Below are 20,292 nucleotides of genomic sequence, written 5' to 3'. Positions count from 1 at the left end.
TGATTCTCCTGCCTCAGCCTCCCAAGTAGCTGGGACTACAGGCATGCACCACCATGCCTGGCTAATTTTTGTATTTTTAGTAGAGATGGGGTTTCACCATGTTGGCCAAGCTGGTCTTAAACTCCTAACCTCAAGTGATCCACCCACCTTGGCCTCCCAAAGTGCTGGGATCACAGGCATGAGCCACTGCACCTGGCCGTGGTCCCCTCCTCTTAAACCTAGGCTGGACCTATGACTTAGCTTCACCAAAGAATATGGTAGAAGTGTGCCAGTTCCAAGCCTAAGACTTAAGAAGGCCTGACAGCTTCTGCTTTTGTGTCTCAGAAGTACTGAGCTACCACATAAGAACTGCAGCTACTGTGTTGGAGAGAACTTGTGGAGAGGTTATATGGAAAAGGAAATGTCACATGGGGAGACACCCTGACACTAAATAGAGAGACAAACCTAGCCATCCCAGCCTCTCAACTGAGCCAAGCCCCCAACTAAGATGCCGGCTAAATGCAGCAAGCCCAGTGGAAGAACCTCCCAGTTGAGCCTTGCTCAGACTGCAGAATTGTTAGTTAATACGATGGTTATTTCTCCAAGTCACCACAACTGGGGTGGCTTGTTATGCAACAGAAGATAACCAAACCAAGTTTTTCAATAATTCACACAAAAGCATCTTCCTCAATAATCAGAATAAAACGAAGATTTAAGACTGAAATGTTGTCTTCTTCCTCAATCTCCATATACCCATAACAACAAATAAGAATAACAATTATTCTTGGCCGGGCCTGTAATCCCAGCACTTTGGGAGGCCGCGGCAGGCGGATCACAAGGTCAGGAGATCGAGACCATCCTGGCTAACACGGTGAAACTCCGTCTCTACTAAAAAATACAAAAAATTAGCCAGGTGTGGTAGCGGGTGCCTATAGTCCCAGCTACTTGGGATGCTGAGGCAGGAGAATGGCGTGAACCTGGGAGGCGGAGCTTGTAGGGAGCCCAGATCGTGCCACTGCACTCCAGCCTGGGCGACAGAGCGAGACTCCGTCTCAAAAAAAAAAAAAAAAAAAAAAAAAAGAATAACAATAATTTTCTTCCCTCTATATTTTCCCTGGTACACGTTTTCTGGTACATTTGATAGCAAGAGCTCATTTTCTTCCTATTTTTAAAATAAAATTTCATTTCAATAATGAGCAAGATTTGTGTTCATTAATATAATTATATGGCTTTTAAAAACATGTTAATAGAATGCCGATAATCTATAAAGCTAAGTGATAGCACACAAGGGTTTATCATAGTATTTATTTTTATATATGTTTGAAAAATATCATAATAAATAGAAAAAAATACCCATAATCCATTTGCCAAAGTAAAGTCAAATTTCCTTCTGTCCAGAGTTCAAAAAAGTTATATAAAGCATAATAGAAAAGGGAAAGAAAAAAACTACACCAAACTTAATGTCATATCCATATTAATTTAACATACTGCAATAAGACCCCAATAGCCTATTCAAAATATCCACACATATCAAATTTATATACAATATATTTCTTTCTAAAGAACTCTGAAATGCTTTAGATGTGGTAGATAGACTGTAATTCTTCTTAATACACTTCTTCCCACAGAATTTTGAAGTCCCTTAGGTGTGGTAGATAGACTGTAATTCTTCCGACAGTATCTCTAATGGCTTTCAAAGTGGTAGATGACATGAGAAGAGTGAGGCATAGACAAGTTTAATTAGATAGCCTATGGTCATAAAAGAAACCAGAACTGAAAAAAATTTAGAATCACAGAATTTCTGAATTGAAAGCTATCTAGTTAAACTCTTCATCCAATGCTGAAAAACCAATGTATCTCTCCTAAAAGTGGACATCCAGCTTCTGAAACAAACAAGCTTCTTCCTGCTTGTTTCATAATGATTAGTTGGGAAAAGACTTTTAGAATAAAGCCACTTTCTTGAATAAATGAAATTAGAAACATTCTTAACCAACCAATTTTGGAAGAAAAAAACAAGCAGCATTTACTGTGACGAAATGAATTTTAAAGTTTGGAATGCATTGTCATTATTTGCTAAGAAGCTGGATGACAGAACAGCCCATTAGTGAACCACATTTTCCCCTTATATTTATCATAAAAGTTGATGTTCGAGAATTAACAGTTGGTTTGTATGGTGAATTGCTCTTCTTTCTCTAAATTGTAATGTAAATTATTTTCAACAGTAACTAAAGCTACTGGTTTCTTGATTCCATGAATTAAAAATAAAAGCATTAAAAACTATTGAAACAAATTTTATAGATTTTATTAAACTTTGGAAAAGAAAACCTTTCTATTCTCAAAAAAATTAAGAAAAATGAATGACAGTATATTCTGTGTATTCTAGTTGATCTTGGGTGATGAGGGCAGAGATTGGGAACAATCCACCAAATCTAAGAAAATAGAAGTGTTCTATCCTTTTTCTAAAAGCTACTTGAGACAGAACTATCAACATGGATTATTTATTTTGTAATTGAAACACACTCTTAGGATGAAAATGCTACGTATTATAATTCTTAATAATGAGTTCATTCTCATTCCCTTAAGCACACCCCTGTATCTTTGTCTGTTTACCATGCTCCACTTTAAATGAATGGGAACATCAACACAGAGAAGATATGTAAAGAAAAGAACAAGATTCTAACAGACCACAAAATGAAGCACACATGCTGCTAAAAATCCTTCAGATTGTCGTAAATTTTAAAATTTGACTTTCTTTTCTAACTTAAACATTTTCCATCTAATTTATCAAATGCATTTTCATTTATGTTTTGCTCACATGCCTTCATGGGCGGAAAACATGAAAGATCAGGAAAATTATCAAACCCTCAGGTTCATCCTCAGTACTGGGATGCCAATACTTTATCCTGACCTAACTCACTGCAGGAATGGAAGAGGTTTGGTTTGTGTTTTTTTGTTTGTTTTGTTTTTTTGAGACGGAGTCTTGCTCTGTCACCCAGAGTGGAGTTCAGTGGCACGATCTCGGCTCACTGCAACCTCCACCTCCTGAGTTTAAGCAATTCTCCTGCCTCAGCCTGCCGAGTAGCTGGGATGACAGGGGACCACCACCGCGCCTAGCTAATTTTCGTATTTTTAGTAGAGACGGAGTTTCACCATCTTGGCCAGGCTGGTCTTGAACTCCTGACCTCATGATCCACCCGCCTTAGCCTCCCAAAGTGCTGGGATTACAGGCGCAAGCCACCACGCCCAGCCTGGAAGAGTTTTAAGAAAGCACTTCGAGCTCTAAGCTAAGGGAAAGAAAAACTAACACATAGCCAATCTTCAGTGATCTATGGTTAAATAAGACAGAAATAGTATATTGTATATGTCAAAAATCAGCAGATAATCCAAGATGTCATTTCTTTCCTTTTTTTTTTTTTTTTTTTGAGGCAGGGTCTTACTCTGTTGCCCAGGCTGCAGTGCAGTGACATGATCGTGACTCACTGCAGCCTTGACCTCCTGGGCTCAAGTGATTCTCCCATTTCAGCCCTCCTAAGTAGCTGGGACTACAGGCTTGTGCCACCATGCCCAGCAAATTTTTTATTTTTTGTAGAGACAGTGTCTGGCTATTTGCGCAGGCTGGTCTCGAACTCTCGGACTCAAGTGATCCTCCCACCTCAGCCTCCCAAAGTGCTGCGATTACAGGCATGAGTTGCAGTGCATGGCCCAAGATGTCATTTCAAGCAACAGTTTCAACAACCCCCTGTGGGATAGTTCTTGTAAGAAATTTACAAGCTACAAGCCTCAGGGCTTGAAATCCCGCCTGCCGACACCATGATAGATGTAATGAAGAACAGCAAAACCATCCAAGAGGGTAAGAAGTAGGAGAAAGGAGAAGAAAGAATCCTGGATATTTCACAGACAATACTGTAGACCCCCAAGTTAGGGAGCTATCCTGTTATTTCAAAAATACTGTGTATATCTTTGGGACTATTAGAATCCTGCTGAATTTCTGTAAATTGAGTCATAGTCACACAGCAGGTCACACAGCTTCGAAAGAGTGCTCTCTGTGGGAAAAATAATCAAATTTAAACTTTCTGATTGGAATTGTTCATTTATTCTTAGCACTATTTTTGATTATCTATAGTGGAAGACTGATTAACACATGTTAAAATAAAAGGACTGTCAAAATTCAGTGCCCAGAAAACATCTTCTGGTTCATTTGAAAGCAGTTAAAGTGTTAACAGCAATAAATATTATGCTGAAGTATCCTTAAATGTTATTTTCACCAATAAGATACTATAAAAAAATTTTTAAATACATACTAAAAGTATACCTTTATTTCCCAGTATAAAAAAGCTGATCATTTAAAATATTGAATTTGGATAACAAATTAGCAAATCATTTTACTTTAGCATGAAATATTGCTTTCTTTCTCTCTCTCACAACCACACACACACACACACACACACACACACAAATGGTAAAGAAAGGAGCAAACAAAACTGAAGACAATAACATTTCATGAAGGAATTTGCTCTTTACATATTTGAATCCTAAGTAGTCATAATTCAAGTAGTTACTAAAAGCATTAACTACTACTTCTATAAAGAACAGCATTTTGTTAGACTCACCAGACAAAGTATTTTGATTGGTAACTTGTTTAAGCCATTAATTGTCGTGATCTTATTGTTGGCCAAACTAAGGTGAATTAGGTTGTTGCACATCTCTAGTCCACTGATTTCTTCTATCTCATTGCCTATACACCATGACTACGTTTAAGGAAAATGTTATTAAAAGCATTTGGAAGAAAAAAAGAATCAGTGTTAAATCATCACTAGACAAAGCAGACCACAGCTTAAATAAAGAACGATTATATGCCCAATATAGGATGAGTATTAATCCTGAAATATATTTTTTCATACAGAACATGTCATATTTTATACACTTTTTATTTTAAAAAGGCATAGTGGCCGGGCGCGGTGGCTCATGCCTGTAATCTCAGCACTTTGGGAGGCGGAGGTGGGCACATCATGAGGTCAGGAGATCGAGACCATCCTGGCTAACACGGTGAAACCCCGTCTCTACTAAAAATACAAAAAATAAGCTGGGCGTGGTGGCGGGTGCCTGTAGTCCCAGCTACTCGGGAGGCTGAGGCAAGAGAACGGCGTGAACCCGGGAGGCGGAGCTTGCAATGAGCGGAGATCGCGCCACTGCACTCCAGCCTGGGCGACAGAGCAAGACTCCGTCTCAAAAAAAAAAAAGCATAGCTTTTGAGTGTGCTGGATTGTATCTGACTCATTTAATCAGTACAGAAAGAAAAATCACCGTGGCTCATAGCTGCCTCGTTGGCAGTGTGTTTTCCCTCGATCAGTTAAGTCTCGATGAGAAACTCATGTGTGTTCCCACAGGCAGAACTTCTGACTACCAGATCGCCCTGCAGGGGCAACATGCACCATGCATTATCATCCTCATAACTGGGCTAAGAGCCTGGGAGATGTCATCTGCAGCAAATGGGTGGTCCAAAGACCAATACCCTGTTAGAGAAAGGAACAGCCCTTTCTTTCCGTCTACACTGACCTCCATTCAACCAATGAGGTCATAAAATCATTCAATCATAAAATCAATGAGGCTTAAACTCTGCCTTACTTTCTTCATCCGTTAAGTTCCATTTATTGTGAAAATTTTAGCTTACCTTCTGTGTTCCATCTTGTAGTCACCTAACACTACAATTTCAAAGTCATAATTCTGTTCAGCTCTCTCTGTTCTCAATCTCTTTGACCGATTTCCAGGATTTAACGTTATTTCCCCATCAAAGCTCAGTTTTTCCTCACAAGTAACCCATGACATCTCCATTTCTCAGCCACTCATAATCTGTGAGGCATCCAATCACCAAGACCTGCCATTTTTTGCCTTAAAATATCCCTTTAATGATTTCTTTCCTTTTTATTCATTCCTCTGCCAACTTAACTCACCTTTAACATCAATAGTTAACACAAATATCCATTACTTCCTGCCCTAAAGTCACTCTACACACTGTAGGCAGATTAATTTTTTTTTAAATATTGATTGAATATCATGTTTCAATTAAAAAATTCTCATAGAATTCCAGATTCCTCACTCTGCCATCTAAGGCCCTTCACTATAAGCAAAACTTATTTATCCAGTTTCATCCACATTATCATCCAATGAGAATTCCCTATTTCTGCCAGGTCAATTTCACAATAGTTCTGGAATGTACCAAGAACTTTCTTTTTCCTGCTCCTTTCTAAACCATACCCATTCTTCAAGACAACTCCAAATCCCACTTTTTTTCTTATTTTTTTAACACTCACATTAAATCAATATCTTAAGTATTTCTTTTTGACATATAACACTTATTTTCTTACTATTACTTTTTAAATACACAAATAAGTGAAAATGATAGGCTAGGAGAACATATTCCCAATATATACTAGCAGACAAAAGATTCTACCTAGAATACATTAAAAATGACAATAAATCAATAGAAAAAAAACAACCCAATAAAAAACGGACAACGAATATGCCCAGGCAATTTCCGAAAGAGTGAATCCAAGTGGCTAATAAACACATGAAAAGACGTTCTGTCTCACCTGTAGTCAGGAGAATGCAAATTAAGTTAAGCTGCCATTCTTTACCCATCAGCTTGGCAAACACTTTAAAGTAAAAGGTTTTGAATAACAGATACTTTTATACTACTGAGAGAGTTCATTATGATATAGCCACTTTAGAGGCAATTTTGCAATGTCTATCATAACTGTAAATATGTCACAGCCATTCCATTTCTTAGTATGTATTCTAGACAAACCACTTCTTCCTAAAAGCCTCTCCTGGTCATCTTCTAATCTCCAGTTATCTCCTTCCGTTAATCAGAGAAACAAATAATTTTTTAAGCAAGAAGGAAGAAGTCATAAATATCACAAAAACATTTTGCCTCCATAATTATTTGTAATTATCCCAACTTTACTACTTAGTAGATTTTTCATTTAAAGTGGGGATAATATCAGGTGGCCATTAAGGCCAAAAGTTAGGTCATGGGAAAAAAATTAGAAAATGGGTATGAATGAGCAACAAACCATAAATCACCTCACAATTATAAAGCATTGATACCATTACCAAATTATATTACATGAGGCCAAGGAAGCACGTCCTCTACCTCTTGGTCAATAGCACAGAAATGGAAAATTCAAGGCTGGGATTAAGCCTGAAAATACCTAGGCCAGAGAAAGAGGTAAATAAGGAAACTAGACAAAAATGTAAAATGTACCAGAAATTCTTGGGTTTTCCTCAATGGTTTCAGTTTCAATCCTTAGACTGAAGTATAGCTCTGTTTGTGGTCAATATGCATTTTCAAATCTGTTTTCATAAAGCTTCCTGCCAGAATAGCCCTACAAACAGATGTTTATGCTCACTAATACTATCCTTTCTGGTTCTACTTTCTTTGGGCTGCTTAAATAATTGTTCTGGAACTAGAACAAATACCAGATCTTTGTAGATACGGATTGTAACAAAAGATGAATAAGAAATATAAGAAATAGGAGATTAAACTATCTCACTCAGGTATGGATGAAATAAAATACCCTTGGAGCAGGCAATCTTTGGCAACAAAAACTATGCAAGGAAAACTTCGAATGGCCATCTGTCTCAGTTTAGCAGAGACAGAAATCATGTTTAAGTCCTATTTTAGGAGTACTAAAGTGTCCTGGTAGCTCTACCCCAACCAAGATGAAGATACTCTGAATCATGGCAGAATAAAGCCACTGCTTGTGGGTATCTGCCTCAGGAAGTATTCTCATGGGAAGCAGGCAAGGATCAGAAAACTAGAAAACAGGAATCCTGAAATTATCAAGAGATATCAGGAATCAAAAAGGAAAGCTTGTTTATTGTGTCTACAGTAATTTTCTAAGACATTAGAGGCTAACCACAGTTCCCTTGGCACATCCAGCTTACTCTCTAGCTTGGAATCCCACAGCTAGTCACGTGTTCTGAAATTAGCATTGCAAGGACAGAAAGGAGGAGGAATTCAGATGCTCACTGCAATCATACCTATGGTTTCTGCAGGTACCATTGCGGTTACTAACAGCACTAGGGCAAAGGAGCAGGAGTTGCCTGAACATCTCTGTTGAGAAATATGCTCATTCCAGAAAAATTATTTCCTCCTATTTCTCAGCTTTTCACTCTCCTTCAAATATCAAGGAATTTCAGACACTCTAAATTAATCAGGCTCCTGAGTAAAGAGAACTTTCTACAGTGATACAACAGCTTTTTCCTCTACTTGCTCCCACAGTCACCTCATGTGGGCCTGGTGGCACTGCCAACAGTCAATATGCATCCTGGGCCATAGAGAGCTTTGAGTTCATAGATGGTCTTCAATATCTTTATCTCCCCAATCTCTCATTCTCTTAAGGACCTTCACAAAATGTTACTTGCCCTTCCTCCTAACATTATTCGTATTCTTTCACAGGTCTCGGGACTTCCTGATAAGAAGAAACATAATCTGATAAATCACTACACATTACAATGAATTAGCTTACTGGGTTAATCCTCTTATGTATATTTTAATTTTAAAAGACCAGTATCAGGAGAAAGAAACTCAAAAGAACTCAAAATCATCATACCGCATTCCAGCTCTAAACTTTTATGATTCTGTGAATAAATCTTTTAAAGTGAAATTGTAGATCCTTGGGGAAACTGAATGAAGGAACCCTGTGGCACTTAAGCATAACTTTACAACTGGGGTAAAGCCCAACAACATATTTTTACATTTTGACGATGCTGACAGTAGTTCACAATGCTTGACATGAATTATTCACTAGTTCAGTATTTGCTCTTATTCGTTTGTCTACAATCATAAAATATGGTTCGAGTGTATAGCAAACAGTTACTGAGAAATAGTAGGAAATCCATCACAGTTCTCTTAGTGGAGAGAGCTGCAATGATGGCTTTAATCAAAACCAATCCTGAAAGATCTATATCACCTTACCAGTGAAAAATGCTCTTCACTATAGGAGAAAATCTCTCCAAGAAAAGAAACACGCATAGTTTAAATGCCTCTATGACAAAAGTTGTAATTACTCAATGAATTGCAACATGGGAAAAACAGTGGAATTCAGAAGTCTCAGTTCAACCATTTACCAAATAATCTGGGGCAAGTTGTTGACCCTTCTGGAGTCTCAGGTTCCTCTTCCACAAAATAAAATAGTGATTAGCACTAGATGGTCTCTAAAATTCTGTCTGGAATTAAATTTCTATGAATTTTTCAATTCCATTATTCTATCATCATAAAATAAATTCTAATAAACAACTAGTCAATGTTTACAGGTAAAGAATAAACTGTACTCTTTCTTAAGAATAAATATATTTACATAAACTTGGCAAAGCTTATTGTATTGCAATTTAGGATAATTATCAATTAATCATCAATTATCCACATATGGAAAGACAAAATAGCATAACAAAATAAAAAAATCGGTATCTTATAGTTAACAATTCATTCTGAGATATTGATATAATCTACTACAATTACACTGTCAGTATTACTAGCTCAATTGATTTGTTTTTATTTTAAATAATTATTTTCAAAGAAATTAATTTAGAATTTTCAGGTTTTTAAATTTTTACATAGAGCTGGGTTAAGTTTAATACTTGATTCACCATTGACCTATGCTTGACTGATTTTATTTATTTTTAAAAATATAATGAGCATGCTTGAAACTAGTGCCCCCACAGCCCAATCAGCAGAAAATTAACAACTTAAATCTACCCTGTGTCTCCTTCCCAGAGACAGTAACTATGCTCAGTTGTCTCTTTCCTCTTCCCTTCCTCCCTTAGTTTTATGCCTAAATTATATTTACATGCATGTAGATATATTCCATTCATTTTCTCTACTGTATGATATGCTATTGTGTGACTATACCATAACTTATGCTTTCTCTTATGAATGTGTGTTTGGGCTGTTTCAATTTTTTACTAGTACAAGCAATACTGCTATGAACATTCTTGTACAAGGCTCCAGGTACACATATACTAAACTTTCCACATATAGGAATAAAAGTACTAGGTCATGGTGAACTTGGATGCTCAACTTTATATGACAATATAAAATTGTTTTCCACGGTGGTTGAACTAATTTCATACCCACAAACAAGGTAAAAAGATCTTCTGGATCTACAAGTTCTCCAACACTTGGTATGTTTAGATTTCTTAAATTTTGTCAATTGAATGGATATAATACAATATCTCATGTGGTCTTAAGTTGCATTTCTTGGAATACAAATGAGGCTGGTATCTCTTCGTATGTTTATTTGCCTTCTCTGATTTATTTTCCATAAAATTCTTTTTCTCATCTTTTATTTTGCCCATCTTCTTATCCAGGGACATGGGATATATTTCTCTTTAGTTAGGTCTTCAACACCCTTAAATAGAGTTTTGTTAGTCCCCCTATCCCCACAAGTCTTATTCATCTTTAATAAAATTTGTTTTTGCTGTTTTTATAAATGGTGTTTCTTTTTAAAGTTGTTTTCTAATTGCTTGTTTCTGGCATACAGAAATGCAACAGATTTCCGTTTATTGAAGTCGTATCTAGTCATGTTGAACTCTCAAAACTATTATTTATAGTAGTTTATAGCAAATTTTTAATATTCTCTATAGATAAACATGTCATTTGCAAAGAATGACTTTTATGTTCTCCTTACTAACCTTTACACCTTTAATTTCTTTCTCTTGTTTTATGGTGTTGGCTAAGACCTCCAAAATAATGATGGGTTGAAGTGGCAATGGCAGACATCCTAACTTGTTCCCAATTTTAAAGGAGAAAGCTTAGAACATGTACCCAATTAGGATAAAGTGTGTTTCAAATATTTTTGTAGACATCCTCTATGAATTTGTGGAAATTCCCTATTACTAGTTTACTGAGAGTTTTTATTGTGAATGAGAGCTGGATTTTATTAAATTGTCTATATCTGTTGAGTTTCTATATCTCTGGATCACAAGGTTTATTCCCTTTAATCTATTAATGTAGTTAATTATGTTTATAGATTTTCTAATATTAAACTCTCCATACATTCCTGAGAAAAACCCAATTTGGTGGTAATACATGGTCTTTTTAATACACTGTCAGATTCTGTTGCTAATATTTTGTTTAGGACTTTTACAGCTACATCATGAGTGAGACAAGCCTGTTGTTTTCCTTTATCTTAGTGCTCCTTGGCTGGCTTAGATATCAAAGTAACCTAATTAAAATGAATTGTGAATATGCCTTCTGTTTTTAGTGTTTGAAAGAATTTGTTCACTATTGGAAGGTCTGTTTTGAAAATTTGGGGTCTAGGCTTTTTTGGTAGAAAGATTTTTAATTTTTTAATTTAGCTTATTTTAATTTATAGTAAATTAATTTTATAGTTATAGGACTACTCAGGGTTTCTATTTCCAAACTGATGTGTAATATTTTTCTAGGAATTTTTGTATTTCATCCAAGTTTTCAACTGTACTGGCATAAAAGTTGTTTTAAAATTCTCTTTTTAATCAAACTGTTTTAATATTTTCAAAAACACTCTAACCTTGTGGCTTTTCTTCTCCTCAAGAGATTAATTTATAATCTAGATATATTTTTGCTTTCTGTTGTCCAGAAAAGCTTGTAAAACTTCACCACCTGTATCATGCACAATATGATATGCTTAAACGGAACAGGAGAGAAAGAAGTATATTTCATGCTGTTTCAAAACTAGCCTACTATCTTTTCAAAACTGCAAGAGATCTAAGAAGTTTATTTCATTAATAGTTGATGAATGATTGTTTTTGCATTTTTTTAAAACACAGGTGAGAAATGGTGCCATGTTACACTCTAATTATATACCCATGTTCCAAACTTCTATTGGTTTTGATGTAATAATTACAGCTTTTTATACTTTAGTGATAAGACTCAATTGCTACATCTAATGTCAAGAAAAAAAAAACCCTAATTCCTTTTTTCATTATATCTGACATTTACAAAGTCATGATACTTTAGTTTTTACATGGAAAGCTAAATGTATATAGAAATTAAGACTCTCTTGATAGAAATGTTTTCAACTGTGTTTTGAGTCCAAAATACTGTGGAGTTGTTTTCTTTGGCAATTTCATGCCAAAACATAGAATGTTTTTCTGGGGGACAAGAGATCTCCATAACAAACTCCAGACTGCCATGGCATCATCAGCATTCAGGGACCCTAATTGCTGAATTCTTTCTGGCTAGCAAGAGTTTAGGGGCTGCTGACTTCTAGACTAAACCAGTGTTGTTTTTTTCTTTTTTTTTTTTTTTTGTTTGCTTGTTTTTGTTTTGAGACGAAGTCTCGCTCTGTCGCCAGGCTAGAATGCAGTGATGCAATCTCCGCTCACTGCAACCTCCACCTCCCAGGTTCAAGCAATTCTCTTGCCTCAGCCTCCTGAGTAGCTGGGACTACAGGCACGTGCCATCAGGCCCAGCTAATTTTTTTTTTTTTTTTTTTTTTTTTTGAGACAGAGTCTCGGGCTCTGTAGCCCAGGCTGGAGTGCAGTGGTGCCATGTGGGCTCACTGCAAGCTCCGCCTCCTGGGTTCATGCCATTCTCCTGCCTCAGCCTCCCAAGTAGCTGGGACTACAGGTGCCTGCCACCACGCCTGGCTAATTTTTTGTATTTTTAGTAGAGACGGGGTTTCACCATGTTAGCCAGGATGGTCTCAATCTCTTGACCTCGTGATCTGCCCGCCTTGGCCTCCCAAAGTGCTGGGATCACAGGCATAAGCCACCACGCCCGGCCTAGACCAACCAGTGTTTCTTAAGCTTTAATGTGCACTCAAATTGCTTTGGGGGGGGGTCTTATTAAAATGCAGATTCTGATTTCTTAGGTCTGCAATGGAGCCCAAGAATCTACATTTCTATGAAGTTCCAGGTGATGCTGCTGCTGTGGTCTTCCTGTGTAGCACTCTACACAGCCTGAAATAAATGGATGTCTGAGCCAGATAGCTTCTGGACTGTCCAGCTATCTCTTTGCAAACTCAAAATACATGATAGTCAAGCATGAAGTGAAGGTTCTACAGAGATATACTGCTAATGTGTATGCTTTTAGTTTGTCAATAAAACATGTTATATTGGTCACTTTCTGATTTCTCTGTTAGGCTATAATCAGGAAAACTTGCTCATTTAAGCACCATCTAAATGTCCACTAATTGCTCATTTTCACACACAAGTTCTAAAGGGAGTGGTGCTATGTTCCAAGTTTCCATCATATATAAATAAAGGATTTTTTTCTTTTACAAGATACATCTTCAAGAAAACGTACCCTCTGTTGTCCCTCGTATCAGCCTTATCACAAATGCAGTGTGTACTAGCTGCTGTCACATCCCTGAATAAGGCACCCAAGGCAATCAATTCATTCTCCATTCTGTCTCCCAAAATCCTCAGGTGACTAGAAAGATACTTACTGAGAAAGAGAAGGTACTGGCTCCCCTGCCACCCAGAAAACATCAGTCTCTGGTGTGAAGAAGAGACTCAAGCTCATTAAACTCACAGATCTCCAATTAGCCCCTTAGGCTCTAGAAGTTGGAGCTCGCTGTCTTTAAAGGAGGTGCTCTGCTTGCATGGGAGCCTGGCTCATGAAATAGCTATGTTGCAAATCAAATCAAAAGTTGTTTTTTTTTTTTAAAAAAGAAAGCATATTTAAAATACACTAGAAAAGCTTACTGTTTAAAAAGAACTTATCATGAACTCTTTTATAAAATAAAGAATCACTAATTTTCCTTATGACCATATCTAGATTTTCAAATACTGAATTTATATAAAATAGGACACAAGTTTCAGCAAATTTGAAGAAAGGAGTTAATTTTTTTTTTTTTTTTTTTTTTTTGAGACAGAGTCTCACTCTGTTACCCAGGCTGGAGTGCAGTGGCACAATCTTGGCTCACTACAACCTCCACTTCCCTGGTTCAAGCAATTCTCGTGCCTCAGTCTGGGATTACAGGTGCATCCCATCACACCTGGCTAATTTTTGTATTTTTAGTAGAGGCAGGGTTTCCGCCATGTTGGCCAGGCTGGTCTTGAACTCCGACCTCAGGTGATCCACCTGCCTTGGCCTCCCAAAGTGCTAGGATTACAGGTGTGAGCCAATGCACCCAACTGAGAAAGGAGTTAATTACAACAGAACTTCTTCTCTGGTTCTAGAATAAGAATAAGCCTACATTTATCGGAAAAATGACTATCTTACTTGGCTTTTCAAGGGTAAGATACTCTTGACAAGCTTTGACTCACAGTTTCATTTCTTGGTAAATAAAATATTTATCCTCATTTTGTGAATACCAATTCCTAGTCATTTAAATAAGTCACATCTCTATTAAATTGCTTATCTGGTACTAGTCCATGTAATCTAATACAATTCTTGAATATGTAGTCTTTAATTTTTATATTGTTTTTAAAATTTTCCCCTTTACTTATTCAAAGGATACCATCCAAAATTAGTTTAGTGAGAGCATGATACGCTGACAAATCACAAATTTCAGAAATTCGGTTGTGGGAAAAATCCGCCTTCTGGCAAGAGAAAGAGAACAAGATGTTATATTAATATTTCATTTTTCATGTTTGCCACAATAATTAACTGCGCAAGAAGAAGGTATTTTTGAATGTAGAGTTAGAATTCATTACTGAAAGTACACACTAAGGCTAAAAGAATCATCTGTCTTTAATCTTTTTTTTTTTTTTTTTTGTGAAAAGGAGTCTTGCTCTGTCATCCAGGCTGGAGTGCAGTGGTGTGATCTCAGCTCACTGCAACCTCCACCTCCCGAATTCAAGTGATTCTCCTGCCTCAGCCTCCCGAGTAGCTGGGATTATAGGTGCCCACCACCGCAACTGGCTAATTTTTTTGTATTTTTAGTAGAGATGGGGTTTCACTGTGTTAGCCAGGATGGTCTCGATCTCCTGACCTCATGATCCACCCGCCTCAGCCTCCCAAAGTGCTGGGATTACAGGCATGAGCCACCACGCCCGACCATTTAATCATTTTCTAACTGGGATCCTTTTCTGTCCACTTTGAGGGATAGTAAGAAGGCCTCTTCCCCATGGTGCACAGGAACCTCCCAATAACCTAAATGCTTTCAATTCCTGCAGCCACGCTCTCCACTTTTAGCATTTATTTTAAATTTCCTTGGTCTTCCTTCAGGATTTACCTCAATTTCATCCTTACCCACAACCATTTCATTTTCTCTACTGCCCAGTAACCTGTATTCACTTCATTTCTGTGCATATCTTGTTTCCTGTTCCTTTACCTTTCTATTCCTATTTCCATATATTGTCCCATGCTACTCTCTAAATGCCAGAATATTCTTTTTTGTTTGTTTGTTTTTGAGGTGGAGTCTCGCTCTGTCGCTCAGGCTGAAGTGCCGTGGCACGATCTCAACTCACTGCAACCTCTGCCTCACAGGTTCAAGCAATTCTCCTGCCTCAGCCTTCTGAGCAGCTGCGACTATAGACGTGTGCCGCCACACCCGGGTTTTTTGTTGTTGTTGTTGTTGTTTTTTGTATTTTTAGTAGAGACAGGGTTTCACTGTGTTAGCCAGGATGGTCTCGATCTCCTGACCAACCTCCTGATCCACCCGTCTCGGCCTCCCAAAGTGTTGGGATTATAGGTGTGAGCCACCGAGCCCGGCCTAGTCTTACTTATTTATCTCCAGGCAATGCCTCTTCAACTTTACATTCTTTCTCAAAATTGACTACTGTAGGAAAGCTTTTTCAGCAACTTCTGTTGTTCCTAGTCAAACATGTAAGACTAAAAAACAATATTAAATAACTTTAATTATTCACCTGCTGGCAAAAGATAAACAAAAAAGTTTTTTAAGGAAAGAAAAACTCAAGTTTTGGAACCACTGCATTCATAATTTGCTGGGTACATTATAATCATTTTCTGGAAAACCATCAAGCAATTACATAATAAGCACTATTCTTATTTTTCCATGCCCTTTAAAATAGTGATTTCACCCCCCAAATTTATGGAGATTATTTTAGCAACACATTAAATACTAAACCCTTTAAGTACTAAAAACTTTATATAGTAAATACTAAAAACTAATTTAGAAACAACTCCAATGGCAAGAGTAGGAAACTGATGAAGTCAATTGCAATACAGCAAGCAACAGGACTACTTAGTAAAATACAAGTTAGCAAACTATATGAAGAAATAGAAATGTACAAATAAAAGTGTTATTTAAAAAATCAGAACATCAAATGTATGCATATACAAATGGGAGCTATGGAAAATGCATACTATGAAATAAGTCAGTTTGGCATGATGTAAATGGAGTTTAACATTCATTTTTTTCTTCTTTCATAAACTTATCATGATAGGGCTTACTTATCATTGACACTTTTTCATCAACATCTTTCATTCTGGTGCCATAGTATGACATCTGTATAACTACACCTCAGTCAGGGCAAACGCTAATACTATGCTCTGTATGCAGCTATGGTATTAGGTTTCTTTTTTTTTTTTAGATGGAGTCTCACTCTGTCACCCAGGCTGGAGTGCAGTGGCTCAGTCTTGGCCCACTGCAACCTCTGCCTCCCAGTTCAAGGGATTCTCCTGCCTCAGCCTCCCAAGTAGCTGGGACTATAGGCTCCCACCACCATGCCAGGCTAAATTTTGTATTTCTAGTAGAGGCAGGGTTTCACCATGTTGACCATGGCTGGTCTTGAACCCCTGACCTCAAGTGATCCACCCATGTCAGCCTCCCAAAGTGCTGGGATTACAGGCCTGAGCCACTGTGCCCAGCCAGGTTTCTTGAAAGACCTTAAAGGGGTTTGTGCCACTGTTTGGACTCCCATTGGAAACTAGAGCTTGGAAAAAGTAGCCATCAAGTCAAATTAACATTTTTCACCTAGTAAGAGCAAAAGCATTCTAATAAATACAAAAAGAGTGCACGTACAAGTCCCCGCTCTAGGAAATGCATGTTCTCTCTGGTTGGTGGTACAAGGCTCATAGATATTAAATGAAAAGGAAGTGGAGCTTCTCAAGATGGTGGAGCATAGTACATGAGCCTGACTTACTGGAAAGATGTGGGCCATGGGGTCTCAGACAGTGGGTTCAATCCCAGTTCCGCTGCCTCCCAGCAAAGGTGAAGTTAGTTATCTAACCTTTCATGCTTCAGTATCAGGACAGCCCCACAGCTTTATTGGGAGGATTAAATAATACATTGAAAACACCTGAGGCCAGGCGCAGCAGCTCACACCTGTAATCCCAGCACTTTGGGAGGCCAAGGCGGGCAGATCAGCTGAGGTCAGGAGTTTCAGACCAGCCTGGTCAACATGGTGAAACCCCGTCTCTACTAAAAGTACAAAATTAGCCAGGTGTAGTGGCTTATGCCTATAATCCCAGCTACTCGGGAGGCTGAGGCAGGAGAATTGCTTGAACCTGGGAGGCAGAGGTTGCGGTGAGCCGAGATCTTGCTATTGCACTCCAGCCTGGGCAACAAGCATGAGACTCCATCTTAAAAAGAAAAGAAAAGAAAAGAAAAGAAAACAAACACCAGGAGGCCACCATCATTCCTTCCCAGGTCTACACAGAGCTCACAGTGGCTTGCAGCACCTCAGGGTACAGCCTGGCACTTGGTACACACTTCTCTAAAATGACCAATATATTTGCTTGTAATTCTCCAGGAGCTCAGAACCTTAAAGATGGGGTCCATGATCTGTTTTTGTTCATTTGTAGGGTCTTTCTGGGAGAGTGCAAGGAAGGGGTGTGAAAGGGAGAAACTCCAAAGTTTTTCCTGGGGTAGGGGTCATGCTGTTACCATGAATGACTGCCCTGTGGCTTCAGGCAAGGCGAATGGAACAGCAAAAGGTGAATCAAAACAGCTCTGCAGATTCAATTCCTGATAACCTCAAGACGATGCGGCCCCACACTGAGTACAGATAGGCACCTAGTGCGGCTTATTTGCACAAAGGAATGTCATCCTGGCAAAAACTATAATTTCAAAGGGAAAAAATGCACTATTGATAATGGAATGATATAAAATTGAAGAAAAATTGAAAATTAAGGTCTCTCATCAGTATAAGGGAATGTCTGTTTCTTGATTTCAAACAGATTTTCATATTTGTGCAACTCTCCATAGAATATTTTGGATTTAAGTTAATTTGGTTTGTAAATAAAATAAAACTAATAGATAATAAAAGGCAATAGTTGATGTCCATTCCTTAAAATGACTTTTTAATTAAATATTTGAGTCCAATACAACAACACTAATCACAAAACCCAGGGTGATCGTTTCCAGATTTGTCAGCACATTAGAGCCACCTGATGGTCTCTTTAAAAGTCCAGGCCAGGCGTGGTGGCTCACACCTGTAATCCTAGCACTTTGGGAGGCTGAGGCAGGTGGATCATTTGAGTCCAGGAGTTCAAGACCAGCCTGGGCTACATGGTGAAACCCCGCCTCTACAAAAAATACCAAAAAAGTTAGCCAGGTGTTTTGGCACGTGCCTGTAGTCCCAGCTACTCAGGCTGAGGTGAGAAGACCACTTGAGCCCAGGAGTCGGAGGTTGCGGTGAGAGTGAGACAAGATTGCGCCACTGCACTCCAGCCTGGGCGACAGGATCACTTCAGCCCAGGAGGCTGCAGTTGTGGTGACACAAGATTGCGCAACTGCACTCCAACTTGTCTCCGAAAATAAGAAGCCCAAAGCCCACACCTTACCTTGGACCACTTAAATCAGAATCTCTTGCAGTGGGATTTGGGTATCAGTAGGTCTGAAAACTCCCTCAGGTGATTCCAATGTGCAGAAGAGTGTGGGAACCACTTCTCTCTGACCTTGCTACTTAAGTATGACCGATGGACCAGTGGCATGACATCATCAGGAAGGTTTTTAGCAATCACAGGCTCAGGCCCCACCCCAGACCTAATGGGTCAGAATTCCCTTTTCACAAGAACCGCAGGTGATTTGGGCATGCATTTAAGCAACAGACTCACTGCTCTAGGGCATAGCAAACTATTCCATCCACCACTGTTCACAGGTAGTTTATTTCTGCTTCAGAAATGCAAAAGCAAGTGCGGAGAAGCAAGAATGGAGATCTGAAAGCATTATTTTCTTAAAAAGTAAAGTTAGATAAATAAAAGGGCAAAGTTGAGCCTAGGACATTTTTACAGATTATTCAGATATAAAATTTTTCAGACAAGTTATTCCGCTATATGTCCCATAACATCATGCTGTACATCTGAAACATACACAATAAAATGCATTTCTTTAAATAAATAAAATGTACCAAGTAATATTTTTTAAAAATTGTTCCACTATAACAAAAAAAAGGGCAATAATAACTACTATTCAAATGAGGGAAAGAGGAGACCAGAGGGAAGTTCGTTGGTTTGAACACTAGGTTTGAACAAAGCTTCCAGAAAGCCTATCCACTGACAGACCAGCTCCCTTTTCCAAAATAAAGGATACACAAAGCCTTCTTTTCTATTTCATTTCAGACACTTACATTGCTTACCTCTGTATCTTATTCTCTCTGAATTCTCTTTTTGAGTGCTATTTTGCTTATTTAATGCACTTTTGCAAACCCCTTAGTGTGTAATTAAGGTATTCATAAAGTCTACCTTGAGGTTTTTGGGTGGCTTGAAATTGAAGAACGTAGTCAAATTATTTTGAGAAGCATTAAGTTCTAGGAGATAAGGCATACAACTCACACAAGATAAATCTACGGAGGGAAACAGATACAGAATAAGGTAAGCCAATAAAATAACAAGACAAAGGCATTAAAAACAGTGTACATGATGTCAGAATATTTTAAAATTATAACAGTTGCAAAGACATCTTAATTATTCCATATGAGTGAAAGGAATAAAATCAGGAGTATGTGAAATATACAAAAAAAAGGTAGAAAACTCTTGGAGTCAATAATTTAATCCTCTTCCCCAGGGGTGGCCAATCCTCGTATGCCCTATTTTGGGGGCAGCCAAGTAACCAATCCCTGCGGCCTCTTCCGCATGCCCGCTCACTCTGCCACTAACAATGAAATGCTACAAAACTTGCCAGCCTTTGAGAAAAGGATGAGAAGCAAAAGCCTTAGATAATCCTCTTGATAATTAGCCCCTAAATAACTAAATTAGATCTTTTCATAAAGAGTGGAAATGCCACAATTAGGAAACTCTCTTTGTTGTAAATTAAATTTTGTTTCAGTTGGACTTAGCACTAGATCGCATTAACTATTTGAAGTGATTTAACTCATTGCTGTTATTTGATTTTTGACTCCAGATTGGATCAAACATACATCTGAGTTTTTCATTTTATCCCAAGCACACACTTTGAATCTTGAACACTAAGTAAA

At 38.0% G+C, this 20,292-nt stretch overlaps 1 protein-coding gene across 5 annotated transcripts in view; it reads right to left on the bottom strand.

Annotated features, from left to right (window-relative positions):
• Positions 1 to 20,292, bottom strand: part of LRGUK (leucine rich repeats and guanylate kinase domain containing) — a 154,160-nt gene that overhangs the window by 115,936 nt on the left and 17,932 nt on the right. For all 5 annotated transcript variants that reach the window (XM_055115385.2, XM_055115386.2, XM_055115383.2 and 2 more), the window contains exons 4-6: positions 19,562 to 19,662; positions 14,430 to 14,511; positions 4,590 to 4,714 (exon numbers count right to left, since the gene is read on the bottom strand). In XM_055115385.2, the coding sequence (XP_054971360.1) occupies positions 4,590 to 4,714; positions 14,430 to 14,511; positions 19,562 to 19,662 (308 nt within the window). The remainder of the gene's footprint in view (positions 1 to 4,589; positions 4,715 to 14,429; positions 14,512 to 19,561; positions 19,663 to 20,292) is intronic.

The sequence above is a fragment of the Pan paniscus genome, chromosome 6 (genome assembly GCF_029289425.2).
Source record: "Pan paniscus chromosome 6, NHGRI_mPanPan1-v2.0_pri, whole genome shotgun sequence".
NCBI lineage: Eukaryota > Metazoa > Chordata > Mammalia > Primates > Hominidae > Pan > Pan paniscus.
This window is presented reverse-complemented; position numbering and strand designations above follow the sequence as displayed.